The 20998-nt window shown below is 40.5% G+C and overlaps 1 protein-coding gene across 1 annotated transcript; it reads right to left on the bottom strand.

The window, feature by feature from the left end:
• Positions 1–323: 323 nt before the first annotated feature.
• On the bottom strand, positions 324–8472 carry LOC137934083 (RNA-binding KH domain-containing protein PEPPER-like). The gene is made up of 6 exons (XM_068778303.1): positions 7955–8472; positions 7582–7825; positions 2320–2468; positions 1992–2231; positions 1646–1840; positions 324–785 (listed from the first exon to the last, which is right to left on the bottom strand). Exons 1-6 carry the CDS (start codon positions 8345–8347, stop codon positions 609–611), a joined length of 1398 nt encoding a protein of 465 aa, XP_068634404.1. The 5' UTR covers positions 8348–8472; the 3' UTR covers positions 324–608.
• Positions 8473–20998: the final 12526 nt, after the last annotated feature.

The following is a 20998-nucleotide window of genomic DNA, read 5'->3' as shown; positions in this document are numbered from 1 at the left end:
ATTTAGAGAGTGAACTGGGTTCGATGGAGTAGAAAACTGTCCTTACTGCTTGGAGTTAGTCATCGCTCTATTAACAGAAAATATTCATACCAAATTACATATTTCTAGGATGTATACTTATTTGCTTAATGAATAATGAGCAACAAAACAAAAAATATTATACGGGCAACTGTTTACTATTACACAAACCAGCTTTTTCTTCGCACAAAATACAGTTTTTCTTTCTCGGTCGATCGTTCGTCGATCACTACTTCCCATACTACAACCACAACCCGATGCCTTTTTTTTCTGTGCCTGATGGGTTACTGGAAGTACGATTAACATTCTTAAAAATAAGAAAGGAGATCAAATAAGTAGGTTTTTCCTCTGGAATGACCGAATCATTATTTAAGCTCGATACAGTAAAACCACCACCACCACCACCACAAAGCCTAAAAGCAGGGAGAAGAAGAAACTGCAGTGTATAGGGCTCTCATAATATTAACTGCGTTCTAATACTACAAACAGAAGATCTCTAATAATTAATCTGAAACTTTACAAAAACTGTGATGCAGATAAAAGAGTTACTCAAACAGCCGAGAAGCACCCTAAAAGATTTGAGTTTCTGTTTACATCCTGTAGCTGCTATAACCTCCTATGCCAGGAGGACCATACCCACCAAGTGATTGTGAAGTTAGCGATGATGAAGGGTAAGAACTATTTGGCATCTGAGAGTAAGACCTCATACCAGAATCAAGCATTGAATAGCTACTTGATGCCGGCTCTTTATGTCCAGCAATAAAATCCTGCGGACAAGATGCAACACAGGAAGGATAAGCTTACACAAATAGTAGAAGAATTCAGTAACTCAAATAGGAACTCCATGAATTCAACCAGTGGTGCTACTACTCAGATTAGTCAAATCCTGAAAGCACATAGTGCAGAGGAAGGTAGTACATTTCAGAACCTGGTGCAGTCATTTACCAGGGAGCACATTTAAAAAACTGAAAATAAATGTCTAGAGATCTTTTATGGAATGCCTCTAAAATAAAACAGCTTTCAGAAGCCTCTTTAGATATCCTTGGAACTTTAAGATAATAACATGACAGAATTGTCAATGAACCAGTTTTACCATTGCTTTTAGATATTTTTGGCACAGACTTAAGCAATGCTATTCAACACTTTGCCCAAACATTCACATATAATCCATTCACAGCTTAGTTTAATCATTCACAACACAGTTTATTCCCACAAAAAAAAAAACAAAAAAAACAGCCATCATACCAGTGATTTAATGGAGTAAAAAGACACCAGGTTAAAAAACAAAACCAATCAAATCAAAGAGTTTACACTCAAAAGTCGATCTATAGTGGCATCCTCGTGGCCCACACTAATGTTTCACTCAAATAATTGAAACAGAACAACCAGATTTTTTATAAACAAATGAAAAAAAAGTAAATGCCATTTAAAATCGTTTTAATAACAATGCGGTAATTCCTGATGGCTCATCATCTGGTTTAAACCAAAAAAACTTTCTCCAGAAAAAATAGACGTATCCGTCTACTGGTTTATGTAGCCCGTCTTCTAACATATTATTAGTTTACCAAATTTGTGGTGCCTACAGGTTTCCCACCTTCACAAGAGAAGTGAAGAGTAAACATCTCACCTGAATAAGCTGCTGAGCAGTTTGAACCTGTGTTGATGTTCCCTTAATCTCTACCGTGATCTCATCACCTCTACCAATAGTCTCTTGGACAGTTAGAATAGCACCACTTGTTCGGCGAATATATGCAATGTTGGCCCCTCCAACACCAATGATGTCCTCAGCGTATGACAATGGAATTTGCATTGTTTGAGTTATCTGAATTGAAAGGAACACTTTAATGGAGAAAATAGGCAAATACACAAAAACACAATTAATTTGAACCTGTGCAGAGCCAAGAAGTTAAAATGATGTTTTGAAGTGTATCCACACCGTATATTTTAATGTGACTGGATATTCTAAAACTTACCTGAGTAACAATAGCACGTCCAAGCCCTGAAGAACGTAAGCCAGATATAGCAGGATCTTGTCCATATAAAGATAATCCAGAGTGTGGAAGTGGGTTCTCCAATGGAGCTTCTCGTTCAAGAAACATTGAGTCCCTCTTTAAGGATAGAGAGTATTCATTGCTGTAACCACCTTGTGAAGTAGTATGTGATTTCTCAGACCATGGGTCTACAGCTCGATCTTGACTGATTGTTGCATTGTACTACAGAGTGGAGCCACACACCATTAAAATGCAAACATCATAGAACATGCAGTGCTGAGAATTATATATAAGTATGGAAGAAGCTTACAGTTTTCTCAAACAATGGAAGGACACTATGGTCGACCAAAAATTTACGAAGATGTCCAACAACTGCCTCTAGGGCTTTAAGAACCTTAGAAGAATCACCTTGTATGTCTATTATTCTTTCATCAGGGGATGCATAAAATGGGACTTCATCTGCAAACAGACAAAGGAGTGAGAAATAACAGAGATATCATCCCACCAGGATCATTTTTTATCCAACAAACTCGATGGAGATTATGAAAAGAACCACCAGAGACAAGAACCATACAACGGATTCAACAAATCTGTTCATATATATAAAGCAAGTAAATCTACAGTGCATAAAATTCCTGATTTCGAATATCTGAACTGATATTTAGAAGGCTGCAACAACCACCAAGCTTGACTTGACGAACCATAACCCAAATGCTTAGGAAAACATATTTTAAGACCACTCATGACACAGGGAATTCACTTGCACTGAGTTTTTTTATAACAATGAGAAGGTGGATTCCATTTAGAGAGTTCCCGGAGGAGGAAAAAGTACACAAGCAAAAAAGGAAAAGGAAAAGCAGGACGCCACAACAGATGGTGCCAAGGCAAGGTCAGAGTGGGAATGAGGTTCTTCCAGCAAGGTGCTGCCAGGAGACCCCTTCCATAGCTAACACATCAGCAATGTTATTGGCACTTCTTGGGGGATAAAGGTGGTATTGGGGCTTTTTGAAATAGCATCTGGGCAGAAAGTTAATTGGGGGAAAACCTCTCTCATAGGATTTAATGTGGACCAGGAGAATCTTGCAGAGATGGCAAGTTTATTTGGTTGTTCTACTACTACTCTTCCTGCAAAATATCTTGGTCTCCCTCTCATTCATGGGCGTATTTCACAGAGTTTATGGAACCCAGTGGTTGAAAAAATTGAAGCTTGGTTAGCAACTTGGAAGGGGCGACTCCTCAGTAAAGTAGGTAGACTGATCCTCCTCAAGTCATGTATTGCTGGCATCCCCAACTATGCGCTGTCCTTTATGCCTTGCCCGTCTTCGGTTTGCAAAACTATGGATAAATTGAAAAGAAGATTCCTTTGGAGAGGTTCGAGTGATTCCTTTAAATATCACCTGGTTAGATGGGACGAAGTTTGTTTGCCTAAGTGATTAGGTGGACTGATTCGGAAGTCAAAAGAAATGAAAAAAGCTTTGCTCCTTAAGTGGATATGGAAGTTCAACACAAATTCCTCAAACCTTTGGAAGGATATGGTTCGTACCAAGTTGGGCTGGAATTCTTCATGGCGGATGTTTGTGGGAAATCGGAGAGGGCTATCCTCGATATGGAGATCTCTTTATTTGCTTCTTTAGGATTTCTCCCCAGCTTGTAGATTCTTTGTGGGCAGCAGAAGGTCTCTTAAATTCTGGAATGATTGGTGGACAGGAACCTTTGAGAAACTCTTTTAGAAGTCTCTTCCTTCTTTCCACTCAAAGGGAGATAACAGTGGCAGATGCTTTCGAGGGGGGTGGTTTAAGCCTCCACCCCCAAAGGGGTCTTTCTGATACGGAGGCTATGGAAGCAAGTTGTTTATTGGATTCTTTGAATCACGTCAGGATGAGGCCTTCTAATGCAGACAAGCTAATTTGGTGGCCTAACAAAAGTGGTAAATTCTCAGTTTCATCTGCATACCAACACATTAGTGGTTGGGACTCAACGCAAAATGAGCATGACATCTACTTTGTTTAGCGTCTCTGTGCCCCTCCACAGGTAAAATTCTTCATGTGGAGTGCTTGCCAAAATAAGATCCTTACGGCGGATGTGCTTTGAAGAAGGGGTCACCCTTCTATAGACCTACTATGTCCTTTTTGCAACAGTGAAGCAAAATTTACCAGCCATACCCTGCTATTGTCCCAGTTCTCTTGGAAGTGTAGACCTCTGTCTTGTGCAAGTTGGGCTTACAAATATGTATATCTGCCGATCTGATATGTTTCAACAAGTCAATCTCTGGCTATCCCCTTCCTGGGCTCAATAAAATGATGCTCTCAGCATGTGTCAGTTTTGTGCCATGGGGGCTTGGAGCGAACGTAATAGGAAGCGGTTCAAGGCTAAATTTGAATATGAGGCAAGAATAGCGAAAAAAGTGACGGGTCAAATTTCCACCTGGCTCCTGACGAAGAAGCCTTTCTGCTCTTTCAAGGGCACCTCCATTCGTGAAAACTGGAGCAACCTGGCAAGGATGCATTTGGGGAACAAGGTTCAAGTTATGGAGTGGGCGCCCCTGGAGGTTGGGTACTTAAAATTGAATTTTGATGGCTCTTCTTTTGGCCATTCGGGGATCGCAGGTTTCAGAGGTGTGATTTCGGATCCATCTAACAATCAATGTATTTCTTATGCGGGTCCATTAGGTATCTCCGATTCAACGTCTGCAGAGCTATATGGTCTTCTCAATGGGCTCCGGGTGTTCAAAGATAAATGTAGTGGCCTAATTAACATTGAAGGGGACTCCAAGGTAATCATTGGTTGGTGTCGGGGCACTTCTTTTCCGCTATGGAGGCATTGGGATATCTTCTAGGAGATCTTAGAGATTACCTCATTATTTTCTTGTATTTGGTCCCACATTTCGAGATCTACAAATTCGGTAGCAGATGTGCTTGCCAAGCAAGGAGCTTCCCTTCAAAATCTTGTTGTTCCCTCTTCCTTTGTAAATTTTCGCCTTTTAATGTAATACATCTTTATCAAAAAAAAAAACTTCTTGGGGTGTGCAGCCAAAAGATGCATCTATTTCCGTACATAAATCCTCAAACCCAAATTATGACAACCACAAGTCCCCTTCAATGAGTAAGGGGGCTGTGAATCTTCCCACATAGAGTCAAATGCCCTGCAATAAGGCCTCAGCTCCCCCACAATAGCATCCCTTAGAAGCATCAAAATGACTAAAAGGAGCAAAGTAAACAAGGTGGATGTTACCTAAAGAGTCTCTAACCACACCACCCACTCCAGCTAGATCCAGATTAAACCACAAGCTACCATCAAAATTTAACTTCAACCAACCCTAAAGAAGAATCCAGTGACAAGAGTGGGAATGGCATGTTTCAACGAGTCAATTCTTACTTTCCAGATGCTTCTAGTGAGGATACTTGGGATATGGGAAGTGTCATGAAGTTTGCTTGCCCAAAGAAGCATGAAATGGTTTATTGTTTCAATAAAGCCTCCCACAAACTTTTGTTAATCTCAAAAAGTGTGTCACTTTCTGTCATTCAAAACATTCCAAACAATTGCCAAAAAGGATAGCTTCCAACAATTTTTCGCAGTGGAGAGTAAACCAACAGCACTTGCACTTAAGTTATCTTTAATCAGCCCAAAATATAGGGTTCTATTCAAACACATTGACATATGCTCATCAATGTTATTTCATTAAAAAATGAACTAGAAATTATCAATCAAATGACCAAAATATTAAAAGAAAAATTAAAGCATCATACCATGAATTAGCACAGAATAGGGGCTAAGACATTCCTAAACTCATATAAAAAAATCATATAAAAAGTCATTTCAGCAAGTGGTCAATGAGCTGGATTTGAAAAACTTTAGGTTGGGAAATTTTTAACTTAAAAAGCTCCATTAGCTATATTTAGATGACTATTTATCTCAATCAAATACACATTCTTGGATATTCTTTCAAAAGAGGACTCAGGGCTAACTTCCCTTTACAGTGATTACACTACGTGTGATCAAATTTTTGACAGTTTTTTCAGTATAATAAGAAAGAGAATTCATTAAGTGAAAGAAGAGAATACAAGTTGAAACGGCTACTAAGCAACTAAAAAAGGAAAGAACAACTAAAAAGGTACAATCAATCCACTTATCAATAGGCAAGGCATCACCCATAACAACTTGTTAACAGGAGACACTGCTTCTAGCAAGGGAATCAGCATTGGGTCTCTCTCCTAAGAGCATGCATCCAAGATATATATAATGCCAGAACAATATCCTAATTATCATCGAACAATGAAGCAAGTGATCTGGAGGCCCACTTCCCCTAGGTCGACTTTTGAAAAGACACATTCTGAAGTTTGGTTTGCATTCTTTGAACGTTTATCTTTCAAAACGAATAAACATTATTTTATTTCACTAAAAGGTACAAACATGCAGTTGACAGCTCATGCCACGAAATGATGTCTTTATTATAAAATAAGAGTATGTAATAGCTGCATTTTATAAGCTCGTAGCAGCTTTGGTAGGTCCTGATACATATTGATATGACCATTGTTATTGATCATAACTTCGTGACAGATCCAAGTCAAAGTCATAGACTTATTGATAATACATGGTTCAGTATCCAAATGAATAACCATTTACCAAACTCCTGCCAGGAACCAAAGAGTATTTGATTTATTTTAATAACAGAAGGTGCTACTTAATTGTTCTGAATAATCCACAAATTAAAAGTAATAAGGTCAGCCCATAAGAAACAGAAAAGCAGGTCTCATGCGAAATTTTTTTTCCAAAAGAGAAACTTTTATCTTGTGAAAATGTCTTTCAAGAAATACTTCTAGCATCAGCCTAAGACAGGTATTAGCTTCGAAAGATGCCTCTCCAGTATTGCCTTCAAAAAGCAAAAAATAAAAAAAAAGCACTTCTTCAGATCAATCTTTCCACCAAAATTGAATAATTTTATTAATTTATTATAGCAATGTGAATAGTTTTTCACGGCATTCTAACATAATCAAGCCATCCACTCTCTAAAGTCCTTTAGCTTTGAACCTATAACGCTGTAGAACACAACAATAGAAAATAATAATTTTAAAATAAATAAATACACTATCGTCTTAGCATCCACCAAAGACTCATATGGTCATCACAGTTGACACATTTAGGAATTAGCAATCAATATCAACAGTCAAGAACGCATTCAAAAGTTGAACACAATAGCAAAACCTTATTACAAAAAACTGGTTTGCAAAGTAGATTATCAAGATGAAATGGTAAATATAAAATAACAACATAAGTAACAAGTTATTTGTCCATTTTAGTGATTGGACAATATATAGGATACATACAGTGCTGTTTTTCATGCATGGTAGAATTATTCAAACAATGAAAGACCTAAATTAATTTAGTGTTTAGCAGTTAATTGTTGATGCCAGTATGCCAGTAATCAGCTAGAGTGGCGATTCTAAAGTCGCATCAATCAGATAGAAGAAATTACGGCGCACAACATTAGAAGCGGAGAGAAATATTCTAGAAATCGCTGTAAATAGTAGAGCAACAAAATCTAAACCACTTAAAAATAGGCTCTGAAGCTTACTCTCAGGTAGCACTCGCACAGAAGCACCACTACTCTCCTGTATTGACTTAATGACGCTGCCCTGCTTTCCAATCAAATAAATAGCCTGGGAAGAAGCCACCAGCAACCGGATCGAACACTTGCCGACTCCAGTTGCTTCACCGTCACCATCGGACAACCCAGTAATCCGTTTGAAGACTCTAAGTACGGCCTCCATGGCCGGGGATATAGGTGCGTCTGGTTCTTCTTTTCCAGATATCAACACCTAAAATAAATTTTTTTAAAAATAAACCAGCGGAAGGTGGGAAAAAATATTGTTTTCTCTTTCGAGACGATCACTCCTAGGAAAACTTAAGTCGAGAGCTAAAACCTAATAAGTTAAGAGAGAACTTACAACACGATCTGCAGTACCAAGGGCGCCTTCAAGGATCCGAATGCGAGCCCTAGTTTCTTCGCACATCTTCTTAATGAGCTCCCCTTTTCGGCCAATAATGCTACCGACCTTAAGCACTGGTACAATGAGACGAAAAACACTGTCACCCGGCCACCCCGGCCACTTCTTTTCGGCAGTCGTCCTGGTCGCGGTAGTAGGAGCTGGAGCTGGAGTCGTGGCCAGAGCAGGCGGAGGCGACGCTACTGTTTCAGGACCGGAAGACGAAGGAGTCGGGCCGGAGTCCCCAACTGGGGCTTCCGCCGTCGTAGTATCGGTGGACGGCAGCTGCGGCTCGGATTCGGGTACAATGGAAGGGCCATTCTGGGTAAGGACTGAGTCCGACGGCGTGGCCATGAGAGGAGAACGAGAATAGCGAGGAGGGGGGAAGGGCAGGGAGAGGCAGAGAAGACCGTCGTCGGATTAACAGATGATGTTTGTTTTAGGTTTTGAGAAGAAGGTCGCAAAAGCGCAAGCGCCGTATGGCCTCTTCAGGGCTCTTTTTAAACTTTCTTTATTTACGATGATTTTATGAGCTCACTCGCCGCTGTCTGTCCGGCAATCGTCCTCAGTCGGGTCGGTATATCGGTTTCGATACGTATCCGATACTCTTTTCTTCTGCATTTCTAGATCTATATGCCCTTGGAATATTACTATAATTATCTATGAACCTTTTTTTTTTTTTAAGATATGATGTAATTAGGATGTCATTGATTTAATTAGTTTATGTTTCTTGTCTCTTGTTCACTCTTACTAGGATGAATGACATAATTATAATATTGTATTTTTATGAGTTATAAATAGAGTTTAAGGGAGAAGGTTTGGAATATGTCTAAAACCTCAATTTTTCTCCTTTTTTTCTCTCTAACATGTGTTCTTTTTCTTTCTCCATGATATAATCCATTGAGTCCTGGACTTGGTATCAAAACATTGATTTTCAAGACTCGTAGTTATGAGTTTTTAGAATTTCAATCTTGTTATCTGCTCAAATTATTATTGTTACCCATTGCCTCTACGATTTAATGATCACGGTATTAACCATTCTCTGTTTTTTTTTTTTTTTTTTTTTTGCTCCGTTTCCTATATCTCCTTGTAGTTGCTACATCAAGCATGACCATCAAGAAGATTATTGTTGTTGTTGCCACTGCCAAGTAGACTCTAAGAATATTTTTCTGGAGTCCTACGGTATTGAAGATCAGGTAGTCAACTACCTTCCAGTGTTGTCCATGCCTTGAGATCGACTCAGGCCATAATTATCTGGTCTAGAATGCTTCTTGTCTTTCCTAGTTGTCCATCCTATCGATTTTGAAGGCAAAGTATTTACACATAAGGGCTTTCTATAGACCTTTTTTTTTGGTACTTTTTTTTTTTTTGTTGAAAAGAATCCCAGAGGCCTTTTCTTCTTATCTAGGTTCTGCAGCTTCTTGTTGTGGGTCATATTAGACAAGATAAGAAAGAAGCAATAACAAAAGAGAGGAAGTCATGGGTGACGCTGAAGTTCCAATAGTCCCTATATCGGGGCGCAAAAGTATCCTTCTTTGTTTTTGGCTTTAATCGTCACTCACCAATTGATTATCGTGCCTTCTTCTTGCATCAGTTTGCAATCGCTTGTTGTTCCTTATTCGATTGGTGCCTTCGAAAGTCGAACTGCTTTGCTAACTTACTCTGTCCAGCCGACTTGCTGCCATTACTCTGCTCGCTGCCATTACCAATCATCTTTGATGTTGACACTGCAATCCGTGCATTACTGCTGATTATACGTGATCGTTGTTGATTGATTCAGCTCAATCAAAGCAGCGTTGTCTATCATTTATTTCTAGAAGAATTGCATTTCCATCCTGAGCCGTCGGTTCTCTGCTTCATCTAGGAAGTTGTTATTTTTTTATTCCTTATTTGTTGTCATCCGACTGGTGTCTGCTTCATCTAGCCCTAGCTTTGCCTTCCTTATAGCCAGTCAACCGTAATATCATTTTGGAAATCCGGAATTGCTCGTTGGTTGTAATGCTAGTATAATTCCCTTGTGGTACTTCATGCATGATGTTATATAGCACTTGCTCGTTGGCATTTTTTTCTTTTCTGAAAGAATTGTTGTTGTTCCCATAATCTTCCCGTGATTGGTGTCGATAGTTGTTGTTGATGCATTGTTGTTTAAGATCATGGGATCCGATTTATATCTCGAAATAGTTTAACCAGTTGGAGGCAGAATTATATGCCGATTGAAGTTTTGTTGAATTTAGGACCCCATGATTAGAACCTCGAACAAGGTGATGAAAGACAAAGAGAAGAAGAAAGAACAAGAGAGGAGCTCGGCCAAAGAGGAGAAAGAGAGATAGAGCTTAGAGATGAATTGAGAGAAGGGGAGCACGACTTGATGCTCTACCCCAAGCCAAGGGCCTCTATTTATAGTTTTTTAGAGGATATTACAATGTCTATAATGCCCTTAGTGATAAGGACATCAAAGATGCACGGAATACTCACAAACCAATTCAAGTTCAAGTTGGTCCGGTGACAAGGGTTCAAGCTAAACAATTCAAAGAAACGCTGAATAACTTAGTTCGGAGAGTTCAACAACAAGAAGAGAGTGTGTTCACTATTGAGGGTGAACAAAGGTTGGTTTTACTCATCAAAGTTGATCCAGAAGAGAGCCAATCAGCCATACACGTCCATTGAGCCATTGCATGGCCAACTTGCATGTCCATTCCGGGATACACGTGCAAGGGGGTTTCCAAGCTGATGAGGATGTGTTGTCCAGCAAAGAATCAAGTCAAGATTACATTTTCAAGTTTCAGAAAGCTTAGAAGATTTGATCAAGATTTGATTTCTTTGTAATCCTATTTTAGTTTTAAGTTTCAATTTAAATTTTGAATTTTAGTTCCATTATAAACGTATTTAGGAGGAAGGAAATTTTGAGTCAAAATCTAATCCCATCCTAGGATTTTTAGGCGAGATTTTAGGAATCTTTCCTAGGATTTTTAGGAATTTTAAAATTCAAAATTTTCATTGTAATTTCAGTTATTTAAGGCGTTGAGATTATGCAATGGAGTTTTGATGTGTTATTCATATTGTGAGTTATTCTTCTTGAGTTCTTGAAGAAACTTTTCAAACTTATCAAGGTTTCCTTGTGGCATTCAAACTGACTCATCAAACGGATTTTCCAAACCCGTTTGTGGCGTCTTTACCATACCAAAGTTCTTGCTTTGCTAAACAACGGGTCGTGGTTTTCATCAAACTTGAAAGATCTTGGGGTTGATTTCCAAATTGGGTATCGGGTTTCGTCACGTGTTGACGTGGTTCGTATCAGTTGGTATCAGAGCTTTGATTCATCAGGTTTGCCTATCCTTTTCTTGTTTATTTTTCTTCCTTGCTAAAGTCATGCATTTTAGGTTTAGGTTTTCAATTCGGCCAACAAAAAAAAATTATTGGCCAAATTGTTGCCTTTTCGTCGTTCTTGGTTGAATCTTGATTTCGATTCTTCGTTCTTGATTGAGTCTTGCTTTCTATCCTTTTCTTGATGTTAGTGTTTGATTCCCCTATGTTTAAGAACCCTAGAAACGTGAATTAGGGTTCTAGGTTTTCTAAAAATCCGATTCTCTTGTTTCATTTTCCTTGCTAATCGTTACTGTGACATCAACAAAAAGAAAAGAAAATAAGGCAAAAGAAAAAGAAGAGGATCCAGAAAAAAAAAAAAAAAGTCTGGGAACCATTCTTACAATGGTTTTGTTTTAATCTTGTTTCTCATGTTATAGATTCCCTTTTGCCAAAACCCCACGTTTGAGTGTCAAAAATCATTAGAATCTGTGACAAAATTTGATTCGTTTGGTTTGTTTCTCGTCTTGATTTGCTGCTTGAATCCTTCTTATTATTATTTGATTAGTTTTGAAAGAACTACAAGAAGAATACAAGTGGAAAAAGGCAGAGTGTGTGAACGTATTAGAAGGTAAAAGCCAAATTAAATTGAGTGAAACACGAGTAGATTTGAGTGAATTATTTTTTGAGTGAAACACGTGAGGGAGTGAGGTGAGGTCCTTTTATTTATTTTTTTGTTTTTTTCATATTGTTCTAGCCTTGTTTGCATATTTCAAATCATGTCGTATAATCAAGAGAAAAACATAAACGAAGAGATTCCATCACCCGTTGTTCTAAATCTACAAATGCAAGCATTAATGGGGGAGATGAGACAGATGATGAGGTCGGAGTTAGAAGATATACATGGAAGGTTGGATAGGGTAGAAGAGGGAACACAACAGGGACAACCATCATTTATTCTGAACACCCCAAGGAGGAAGAGGTTGCACCGAAGGGAAGTTGAGGATATGGATGAATTTGAAGGTGACGATTTAGAGGAGGAGTCTTATAGGATGTCAGTGGGCAGCCATAGGAGATATGGCCGGGATAGAGAAACTAGGAACCAGGTAGATAACAACTTGGGTAGTATCAAGATGAAAATTCCTACGTTTCAAGAAAAAAGTAATCCTGAAGCATACCTCTAATGGGAAAAGAAGATGGGGTTGGTTTTCAATTGTCACAACTACTTTGAATTAAATAAGGTAAAACTCGATGTAATTAAATTTACTAATTATGTTATTGTGTGGTGGGACCAGTTGTGCATCAATAGGAGGTGGAATGGAGAATGTCCTATTGAAAATTGGGATGAGAGGAAGAGAGTGATGAGACGAGGATTTGTACCAAGTCACTACTACCGAGATCTATACCTCAAGCTGCAAGGTCTCCATCAAGGTAACTGGAGAGTTGATGAGTATTATAAAGAGATGGAGATAGCTATGATTAGAGCTAATGTGGAGGAGGATCAGGAGGCGACAATGGCCAGATTTTAAATGGTTTAAACCGAAAGATTGCTAACACAATCGAGATTCACCATTATGTGGAATTGGAGGATTTGGTGCATATGGACATCAAGTTGAGAGGCAACTCAAGAGGGGTGGTACACGGCCAAGACCAACCTCATAGAATTCGAGTGCAACACCTTGGAGGTCAATCTATATAAAGAAAGAAGAAAATATGTCTACCTTCAAGGCCAAACCCGAGCCCAAGACAACCACCACTACCACTACTTCTCAAGGTAAATCAGCCCATATTTTGACTTGTTCTAGTGAGATTAAATGTTTCAAATGTTAGGGGAGAGGACACATAGTTAGCCAATGTCCAAACAAGAGAGTTATGGTGATCCGGTAAAATGGTGAAATTGATTCCGAAGACGAAGCTGATCTAGATGACATGCCACCATTGGAGGACGACCCCATAGGTGATGAGGACTTTGGGGCTGATCATGGTGAGATGTTTGGACTAGTCGCATGATGAGCCTTAAACTTGCAAGCTAAAGGAGAGGAAGAAGAAGTAAAATGGGAAAATATTTTTCACACTCGCTGCCACGTAAAAGACAAACTATGTAGTGTTGTTATCGATGGCGGTATTTGCACTAATATTGCTAGTACTTCCATGGTTGAAAAGCTATGGCACAACACTTAAGCACCCATGTCCTTACAAGCTGCAATGGTTGAATGATAGTGGCGAAGTAAGGGTTACGAAGTAGGTTGTTGTATCATTTTGAATCGGTAAATATGAGGATGAGGTATTGTGTGATGTGGTACCAATGCAAGTAGGACATCTCCTCTTAGGAAGACCATGGCAATTTGACGGACGTGTGCAACATGACGGCTTCACCAACAAGTACTCATTCACATGCAATCAGCGGACAATCACTCTGGTTCTGATGACACCAAAACAAGTCTATGAGGATTCAAGTGACGTTGCAAAAATTGAGTGAACAAAAGAAACCGAGAGATCAAAAGAACTTGAGAGAGCAAAAGAATGAGAGTGAAAAAAAAGCGAGACTGTGCATAGTGAGAGTGAGGGGAAAGAGAAACACATGGCCAAAGAGGGAAAAAAAGAGAGCAATGTCTAATCTGGTGAGGTAAAAACAGAGAGAAAACAAAGAAATTTCTATGCAAAAACAAGTGAGGTTAAGCGAGTGTTGATTTCAAAACGGCTAATGATTGTACTCATGTACAAGGAGGTTCTTTTAAACACTAACCCACTTGACGCTTTTCTACCTAATGTTGTTGTCTCTCTTGCAGAAGTTCGAGGATTTGTTTCCCGAGGATGTACCAAATGGGTTACCACCTATTCGAGGGATTGAACATCAAATCGATTTCATTCATGGTGCATCAATTCCAAACCGACCAGCATATAGGAGCAACACGAAGGAGACGAAGAAGCTTCAAAGGCAAATTGAAGAATTGATGGAGAAAGGGCACGAGAGGGCAAACATGAGTCCATGTGCAGTTCCTGTGATTCTAGTGCCTAAAAAGGATGGGACATGGAGGGTGTGTTGATTGCAGAGCCATCAACAACATAACGGTAAAGTATCGACACCCTATCCCTCTCTTAGATGATATGTTAGATGAGCTACATGGTTCTTGTGTGTTTTCAAAAATCGATCTTAAGAGTGAGTATCAGCAAATATGAATGAAAGGAGATGAATGGAAAACATTGTTTAAAACTAAATATGGATTGTATGAGTGTTTAGTTATGCCGTTTGGATTAACTAATGCACCAAGTACTTTCATGCGCTTAATGAATCATGTTTTGCGTGCTTTCATTGGTAAATTCGTTGTTGTTTATTTTGATGATATTCTAATTTATAGCAAGAATTTGCATGATCATGTCTCACATTTGCATTCGGTTTTGGATGTGCTTAGAAAGGACAAGTTATATGCTAACCTCAAAAAGTGTAATTTATGCACCGATAAGTTTGTTTTTTTAGGTTTTGTTGTGAGTACTAAAGGTATTGAGGTAGATGAAGAGAAGATCAAAGCCATCTGAGAGTGGCCGACCCCTTCCAGTGTAGATAATGTTAGAAGTTTTCATGGGCTTGTGTTATGGACTCCAAAGCATCTTGGATAATAAATAGATGTAGGAATTAATTTATGTAATTTCTTTTTAGGTGTTATGTTGGTTTAATTGTAATTCTCGTGAACCTTGTGCCCCTCGATTTGGGCTGGTTATTTGTGTCCCTAATCCTCTTTATATAGGAGAAGGGTTTGAATGAAAAGGCAAGCATTGAAATCAAAATTAGAGTAGAGGTCGGATTCTCCCTTTCTGAGGTCTAGGTCGAGCCTCCTTCAAGGCTCAATCGTTTCCATACCATTGCCCATTCGAAGAATAGAAAACTCTTATCCTTGTCAATAGAAATTCTGGAGGAAATAGGAGAAAGAAGGGTGACACGATCCATGGCAAGGGCAGATCCTAACATCTTGGTATCAAACAGGACCACCCTTGGGGATTCCTCTTCCCAGATTGATTTGGGTCACGTCGAGGAGGAATTCCAACATACCATGGAGGGAAATCGACGACACACTGATTCTGCAATTTCCGCCATTAATGATACTCTCCAACACCTACTCCGACGAGTGGAGGAAGGCTTTGCTCGCGGTCCTACACCGCCGGGCAATTCCACAATTCCGGCCGAGCACCTCCCTCCCCACCCACCCCCACGACAACTGCGCCACCAACCTCCCACAACCATGGGACCTCACGGACCAGGCCACAATACGGTTCCCAGGTATGCCAAGCTGGATTTTCCTACCTATGATGGGTCTACGAATCCTTTGATCTGGTTACACCAGTGTGACCAGCTCTTTTACAATCAAAGAATGCATAATGAGGACCGCGTCCATTTAGCTGCATTCCATATGTTTGATGAAGCGCTCCTATAGTATCACCAAATTAATTCGGAGCACCATGTTCTTGATTGGGATTTATTTAAAGAATATTGCATGTTGAGGCTTGGCCCCCCTGCTCGTAGCAACCATTTGGGGGATCTGGTGAATTTGAAACAGACCGGGACGATTGAATAGTATCAGAAACAATTTCAGGAATGCCTGGCCCATGCCAGTTGATTTGTGAGTCCTTCGCAATATGTGAACTTATTTACTGCCGGGTTAATGGAGGCCTTGCGTCTGGAAGTAGAATTGCATGACCCTCAAGATCTGGTCCATGCAATGAACCTCGTCGGGACTATAGATGCCAAACAGAGTGTACTCAAGGAGTCTCGGTCAGAAGACCCTCTTGGCCAAGCAGGGTGCCCACCATTGCCCCCTCATCCTATTCAGGGACTCCACGCTCTGGGCAAAATTCAGCACCACGTGGTGACAATTCTCCTACCACGCCTCCAGCCCAATACATTCATCGCCTATCTAGACCTAAGATGGAACAACGCCGAGCCAAGGGGCTGTGTTTTAACTGTGATGAACAATATGTCTAGGGTCACCAATGCAAACGTTTATTCTGGTTGGAGGTATTGGATGACACAGAGGAAGATCCACCGTTGGAAGACAGTGTTGAGGCCGAACAGGATGAACCAGCCATATCCCTCCATGCTATGACTGACATGCACAACTCCAACACGATGCAAGTCCATGCGGGTTTACAACATCTGCAATTATTGGCTATAGTAGATTCAGGCAACACTCACAATTTCATTAGTGAGCCAGCCGCACAACAGCTTGGATTGCTGATTAAAAATAACACAGGCATTTCAGTCTCAGTGGCCAATGGGGCAAAATTTTCAAGTGCAGGCATTTCTCCCGCAACAGACTTTTGTATTGAAGAGCATTCATTTGTAGCAGATTTTCTGGTCATTCCCCTAGCTGGGTTTGACTTGGTCCTGGGCATTAAATGGCTCCAGATGTTGAGACCCATCTTGTGGGATTTCCAGGCGTTCACCATGACATTTACGGCCGACCAGCATCAGATTACACTTCATGGCACACATGCTCCCAAGCCAAGAACTCTTCAAGAAATTCAAGTCCAGGACGCAGATACCTGTAAGTTAAATGCTTCACTTACAGAATTTGGTGACTTATTTCAGGCCCCTACTGCACTTCCGCCTATACGCCATTGTGATCATCTTATCTAGTTGAAATTGGGTACTGAACCGGTAGTGGTTCGCCCTTACCGCTAACCACACTTACAGAAAGATGAAATTGAGAGCCAGTGCCAGACTATGCTCGCCCAAGGGATTATTCAGCCCAGCAGGTCTCCATTTTCCTCACCAGTGTTACTCGTCAAGAAGCATGATAAATCATGGAGGTTTTGTGTTGACTACAGAGAGCTCAATGCTCATACCATTAAAGATAAATTTCCCATTCCAGTGGTTGGTGAACTATTAGATGAATTCCAGGGCGCCAACTTATTCACCAAACTGGATTTGAAATCAGGAGTGGAGAAGACAACATTTTGGACGCACCATGGGCATTTTGAGTTTTTAGTCATGCCATTTGGTCTCTCCAACGCACCCTCCACTTTCCAAGCCCTCATGAATGAGGTATTTCGTTCTATCTTAAGGAAGTTTATTCTTGTTTTTTTTTATGGTATCCTGGTTTATAGTTAGCACTGGGACGAGCACCTTCAACATCAACGCCAGTTGTTCACTATCTTACGCTCCCATCATTTGGTTCTCAACCAATCCAAATGTTCCATGGGAACGTCAGGTAGCATATCTGGGCCACGTTATCTCAGCATCTGGCGTGAAGGTAGACCATAGCAAAATTCAAGTAGTGGTCGACTGGTCTACTCCCACAACAGTCTCAGCGTTACGGGGATTCTTGGGACTAGCAGGTTACTACAGGAAATTCATTCGTAATTACGGTCAACTTGCAACTCCTCTCAATAATCTCCTTAAGTGCAATGCTTTTATTTGGTCAGAGGCAATAACTTTGTCTTTTGAAAATTTGAAGACAACTTTATCATCCGCACCGGTACTTTAGCTGCCCAATTTTTATGAATTGTTTGTTATTGAATGTGATGCATCTGGAGGGGGTATTGGCGCGGTCTTACAACAGCACAGCCACCCCATAACTTATTTTAGCAGGCAGCTCGGCCAACATCACCACAAATTAGCTGCCTATGAAAGGGAACTGATCGGCTTAGCCAAAGTCATTTAGCACTGGAGGCCCTATCTCTGGGGGCGCCCCTTTATTATCCGGACCGATCATTGCAGTTTAAAGTACTTACTCGAGCAGTGTCTCACCACATCCCCATAGCAGCATTGGTTGAGCAAATTGATGGGATTTGATTTTAAGGTTGAGTATAAACTTGGCCACCTCAACGTTGGGGCAGATGCATTGTCCTGCAGGGACCTACCTGAGCCTAAGCTACACGCTATCAGTCAACCCAGATTTATTTTGCTAGATTTGTCAGCGGAACAAAGCCGAGTCCTTAAGTCCAACAGGGTTGCTCCAACCCCTTCAGTTACCTTCACTAGTATGGCCCGATATATCCATGGACTTTATTGATGGACTTCCCCCATCTTCGGGCAAATCAATTATTTTTGTGGTAGTCGATTGCTTCTCCAAATATGCACACTTCTTGGCCCTGGCGCACCCTTATACATTAGCTCACGTCGCCCAACTCTTCATGGATCATATTGTCAGATTACATCAGGTGCCTGCGTCCATTACCAATGACCGAGATGTCGTTGAGTACTTTCTGGAAGGAACTCTTCAAGCTGCACGGGACGAAGTTGGCCTTCTCCTCAGCCTACCACCCACAGACCGATGACCAAACAGAGGTAGTCAACTGCACCATTGAAATGTACCTCCGTTGTTTTGTCGGCGATTCGCCTAAAAGTTGGGTCAGGTGGCTGACATGGGCGGAGTTCTGTTATAACACGTCCAACCACACCGCACTTGGCACCACTCCTTTCAAGGTCGTCTATGGCAGAGATCCTCCTCGGCTCTTATCCTATGAACCTGGCTCTTCTAAGGTGGTAACTCATGACCAGGCTTTATCGGAACGTGATGCACTACTCAGCCAGGTACGCTTTCATTTAGAGGTTGCTCAGCTGACAATGAAAGCCAACTATGGTAGACTTGGTCTTTTCTCCGGGGGGATTATGTGTGGCTTCGTCTTCAACATTACCAGTAGCTCTCCCTTACGGCCTCCCAATGTCACAAATTGTCCCCCAAGTTCTATGGCCCATTCCAAGTCCTGGAACGCATTGGCACGGTCGCCTACCATTTGCAGCTTCCACCAGATGCAAGGCTACATGATGTTTTTCACGTCTCTTAGTTGAAGGCATTTAGCGACGATTCTCCATTAATCCACACACCTTTGCCACCAATTCAGGAAGGACGTGCGCAATCCACTCCAACCAAGGTGTTGCAGGCTCGCCGAGTTCAGGGCGACTAGGAGATTTTAGTGCAGTGGGCTGACACTGACCCACTTGACACTACATGGGAGCCCTTGGCGTCTTTTAAGGCTCTCTATCCCACTTTTGAGCTTGAGGACAAGCTCATTCTCCAAAAGGGGGGTGATGTTATGGACTCCATAGCATCTCGGATAATAAACAGACGTAGGAATTAATTTATGTAATTTCCTTTTAGGTGCTATGTTGGTTTAATTTTAATTCTCGTGAACCTTGTGCCCCTCGATTTGGGCTGGTTATTTGCATCCCTAATCCTCTTTATATGGGAGAAGGGGTTTGAATGAAAAGACAAGCATTGAAATCAAAATTAGAGTAGAGGTCGGATTCTCCCTTTCTGAGGTCTAGGTCGAGCCTCCTTCAAGGCTCAATCGTTTCCATACCATTGCACGTTCGAAGCATAGAAAACTCTTATCCTAGTTAATAGCAATTCTGGAGGAAATAGGAGAAAGAAGGGTGACACGATCCATGGCAAGGGCAGATCCTAACAGTTTGCTAGTTTTTATAGGAGGTTTGTGAAAGATTTTAGCACCATCTTTGCACCGCTTACCGAAGTTATCAGGATGAATGTTGCGTTCAAATGGGGTGAAGAACAAAAGAAGGCATTTCAGCTTATTAAACACAAGCTTACTCACACTGCTTTACTTGTTTTACCTAACTTTTCTAAAATGTTTGAAATTGAATGTGATGCTTCTAGTGCAGGTATAGGCGTTGTTTGTGATTCGTACGGATCATGAATTCTTGAAACATTTGAAAGGTCAACACAAGTTGAACAAGAGACATGCTCGATGGGTTGTATTCATTGAAACTTTTCCTTATGTTATTTGGTATAAACAAGGTAAGGAAAATGTGGTTGCGGATGCACTTTCACACAAATATACTTTAATCTTTACTCATGATGCTAAATTCCTTGGTTTTGAGTACATTAAGGAACTTTATCATGATGATTTTTGGGGAAGTTTATAGTGCTTATAAAAAATCTGCAGAGGTAAGTTCTATAGGCATGAGGTTTTTTTTTTTTGTTTAGAGATAATAAGTTGTGTATGCCTAATTGTTCAATGACAGACTTGCTAGTTCGGGAATCCCGTGGTGGGGGTTAATGGGACACTTTAGAGTAGCTAAAACCCTAGCTATTTTGCAGGATCACTTCTATTGGCCACACATGAAACGAGATGTTGAGAGAATTTGTGGTAGATGTGTCACTTGTAGGCAAGCTAAATCGAGGGTTCAGCCGAATAGTCTTTACACACCTCTATCTATTCCTAGTTCACCTTGGATTGATATTTCGATGGACTTTGTTTGGGGTTTACCTAGAAGTAGGCGTGGAAGGGACTCAATCTTTGTGGTTGTAGATTGGTTTTCTAAGATGGCTCATTTTATTCCTTGTCATTTTATTTCGATGGACTTTGTTTGGGGTTTACCTAGGAGTAGGCGTGGAAGGGACTCAATCTTTGTGGTTGTAGATTGGTTTTCTAAGATGGCTCATTTTATTCCTTGTCATAAGACTGACGATACTTCTCATGTTGCAGATTTGTTCTTTAGGGAGATTGTGAAGTTACATGGTATGCCTAGAACAATCATGTCAAATCGGGATGTTAAGTTCTTGAGTTACTTTTGGAAGACATTATGGGAAAAACTAGGAACGAAACTTTTATTTTCTACTACTTGTCATCCTCAAACCAAGGGTCAAACAAAATTAGTTAATAGGACTTTATCCACTTGGTTGAGGGTTGTCATTAGTAAGAACATTAAGACTTGGGAGGATTGTTTACCAAATGTTGAGT

The sequence above is a fragment of the Aristolochia californica genome, unplaced genomic scaffold (genome assembly GCF_029961685.1).
Source record: "Aristolochia californica isolate CCGP_79_NKW_82.1479 unplaced genomic scaffold, dmAriCali1.0.hap1 SCAF_6, whole genome shotgun sequence".
NCBI lineage: Eukaryota > Viridiplantae > Streptophyta > Magnoliopsida > Piperales > Aristolochiaceae > Aristolochia > Aristolochia californica.
This window is presented reverse-complemented; position numbering and strand designations above follow the sequence as displayed.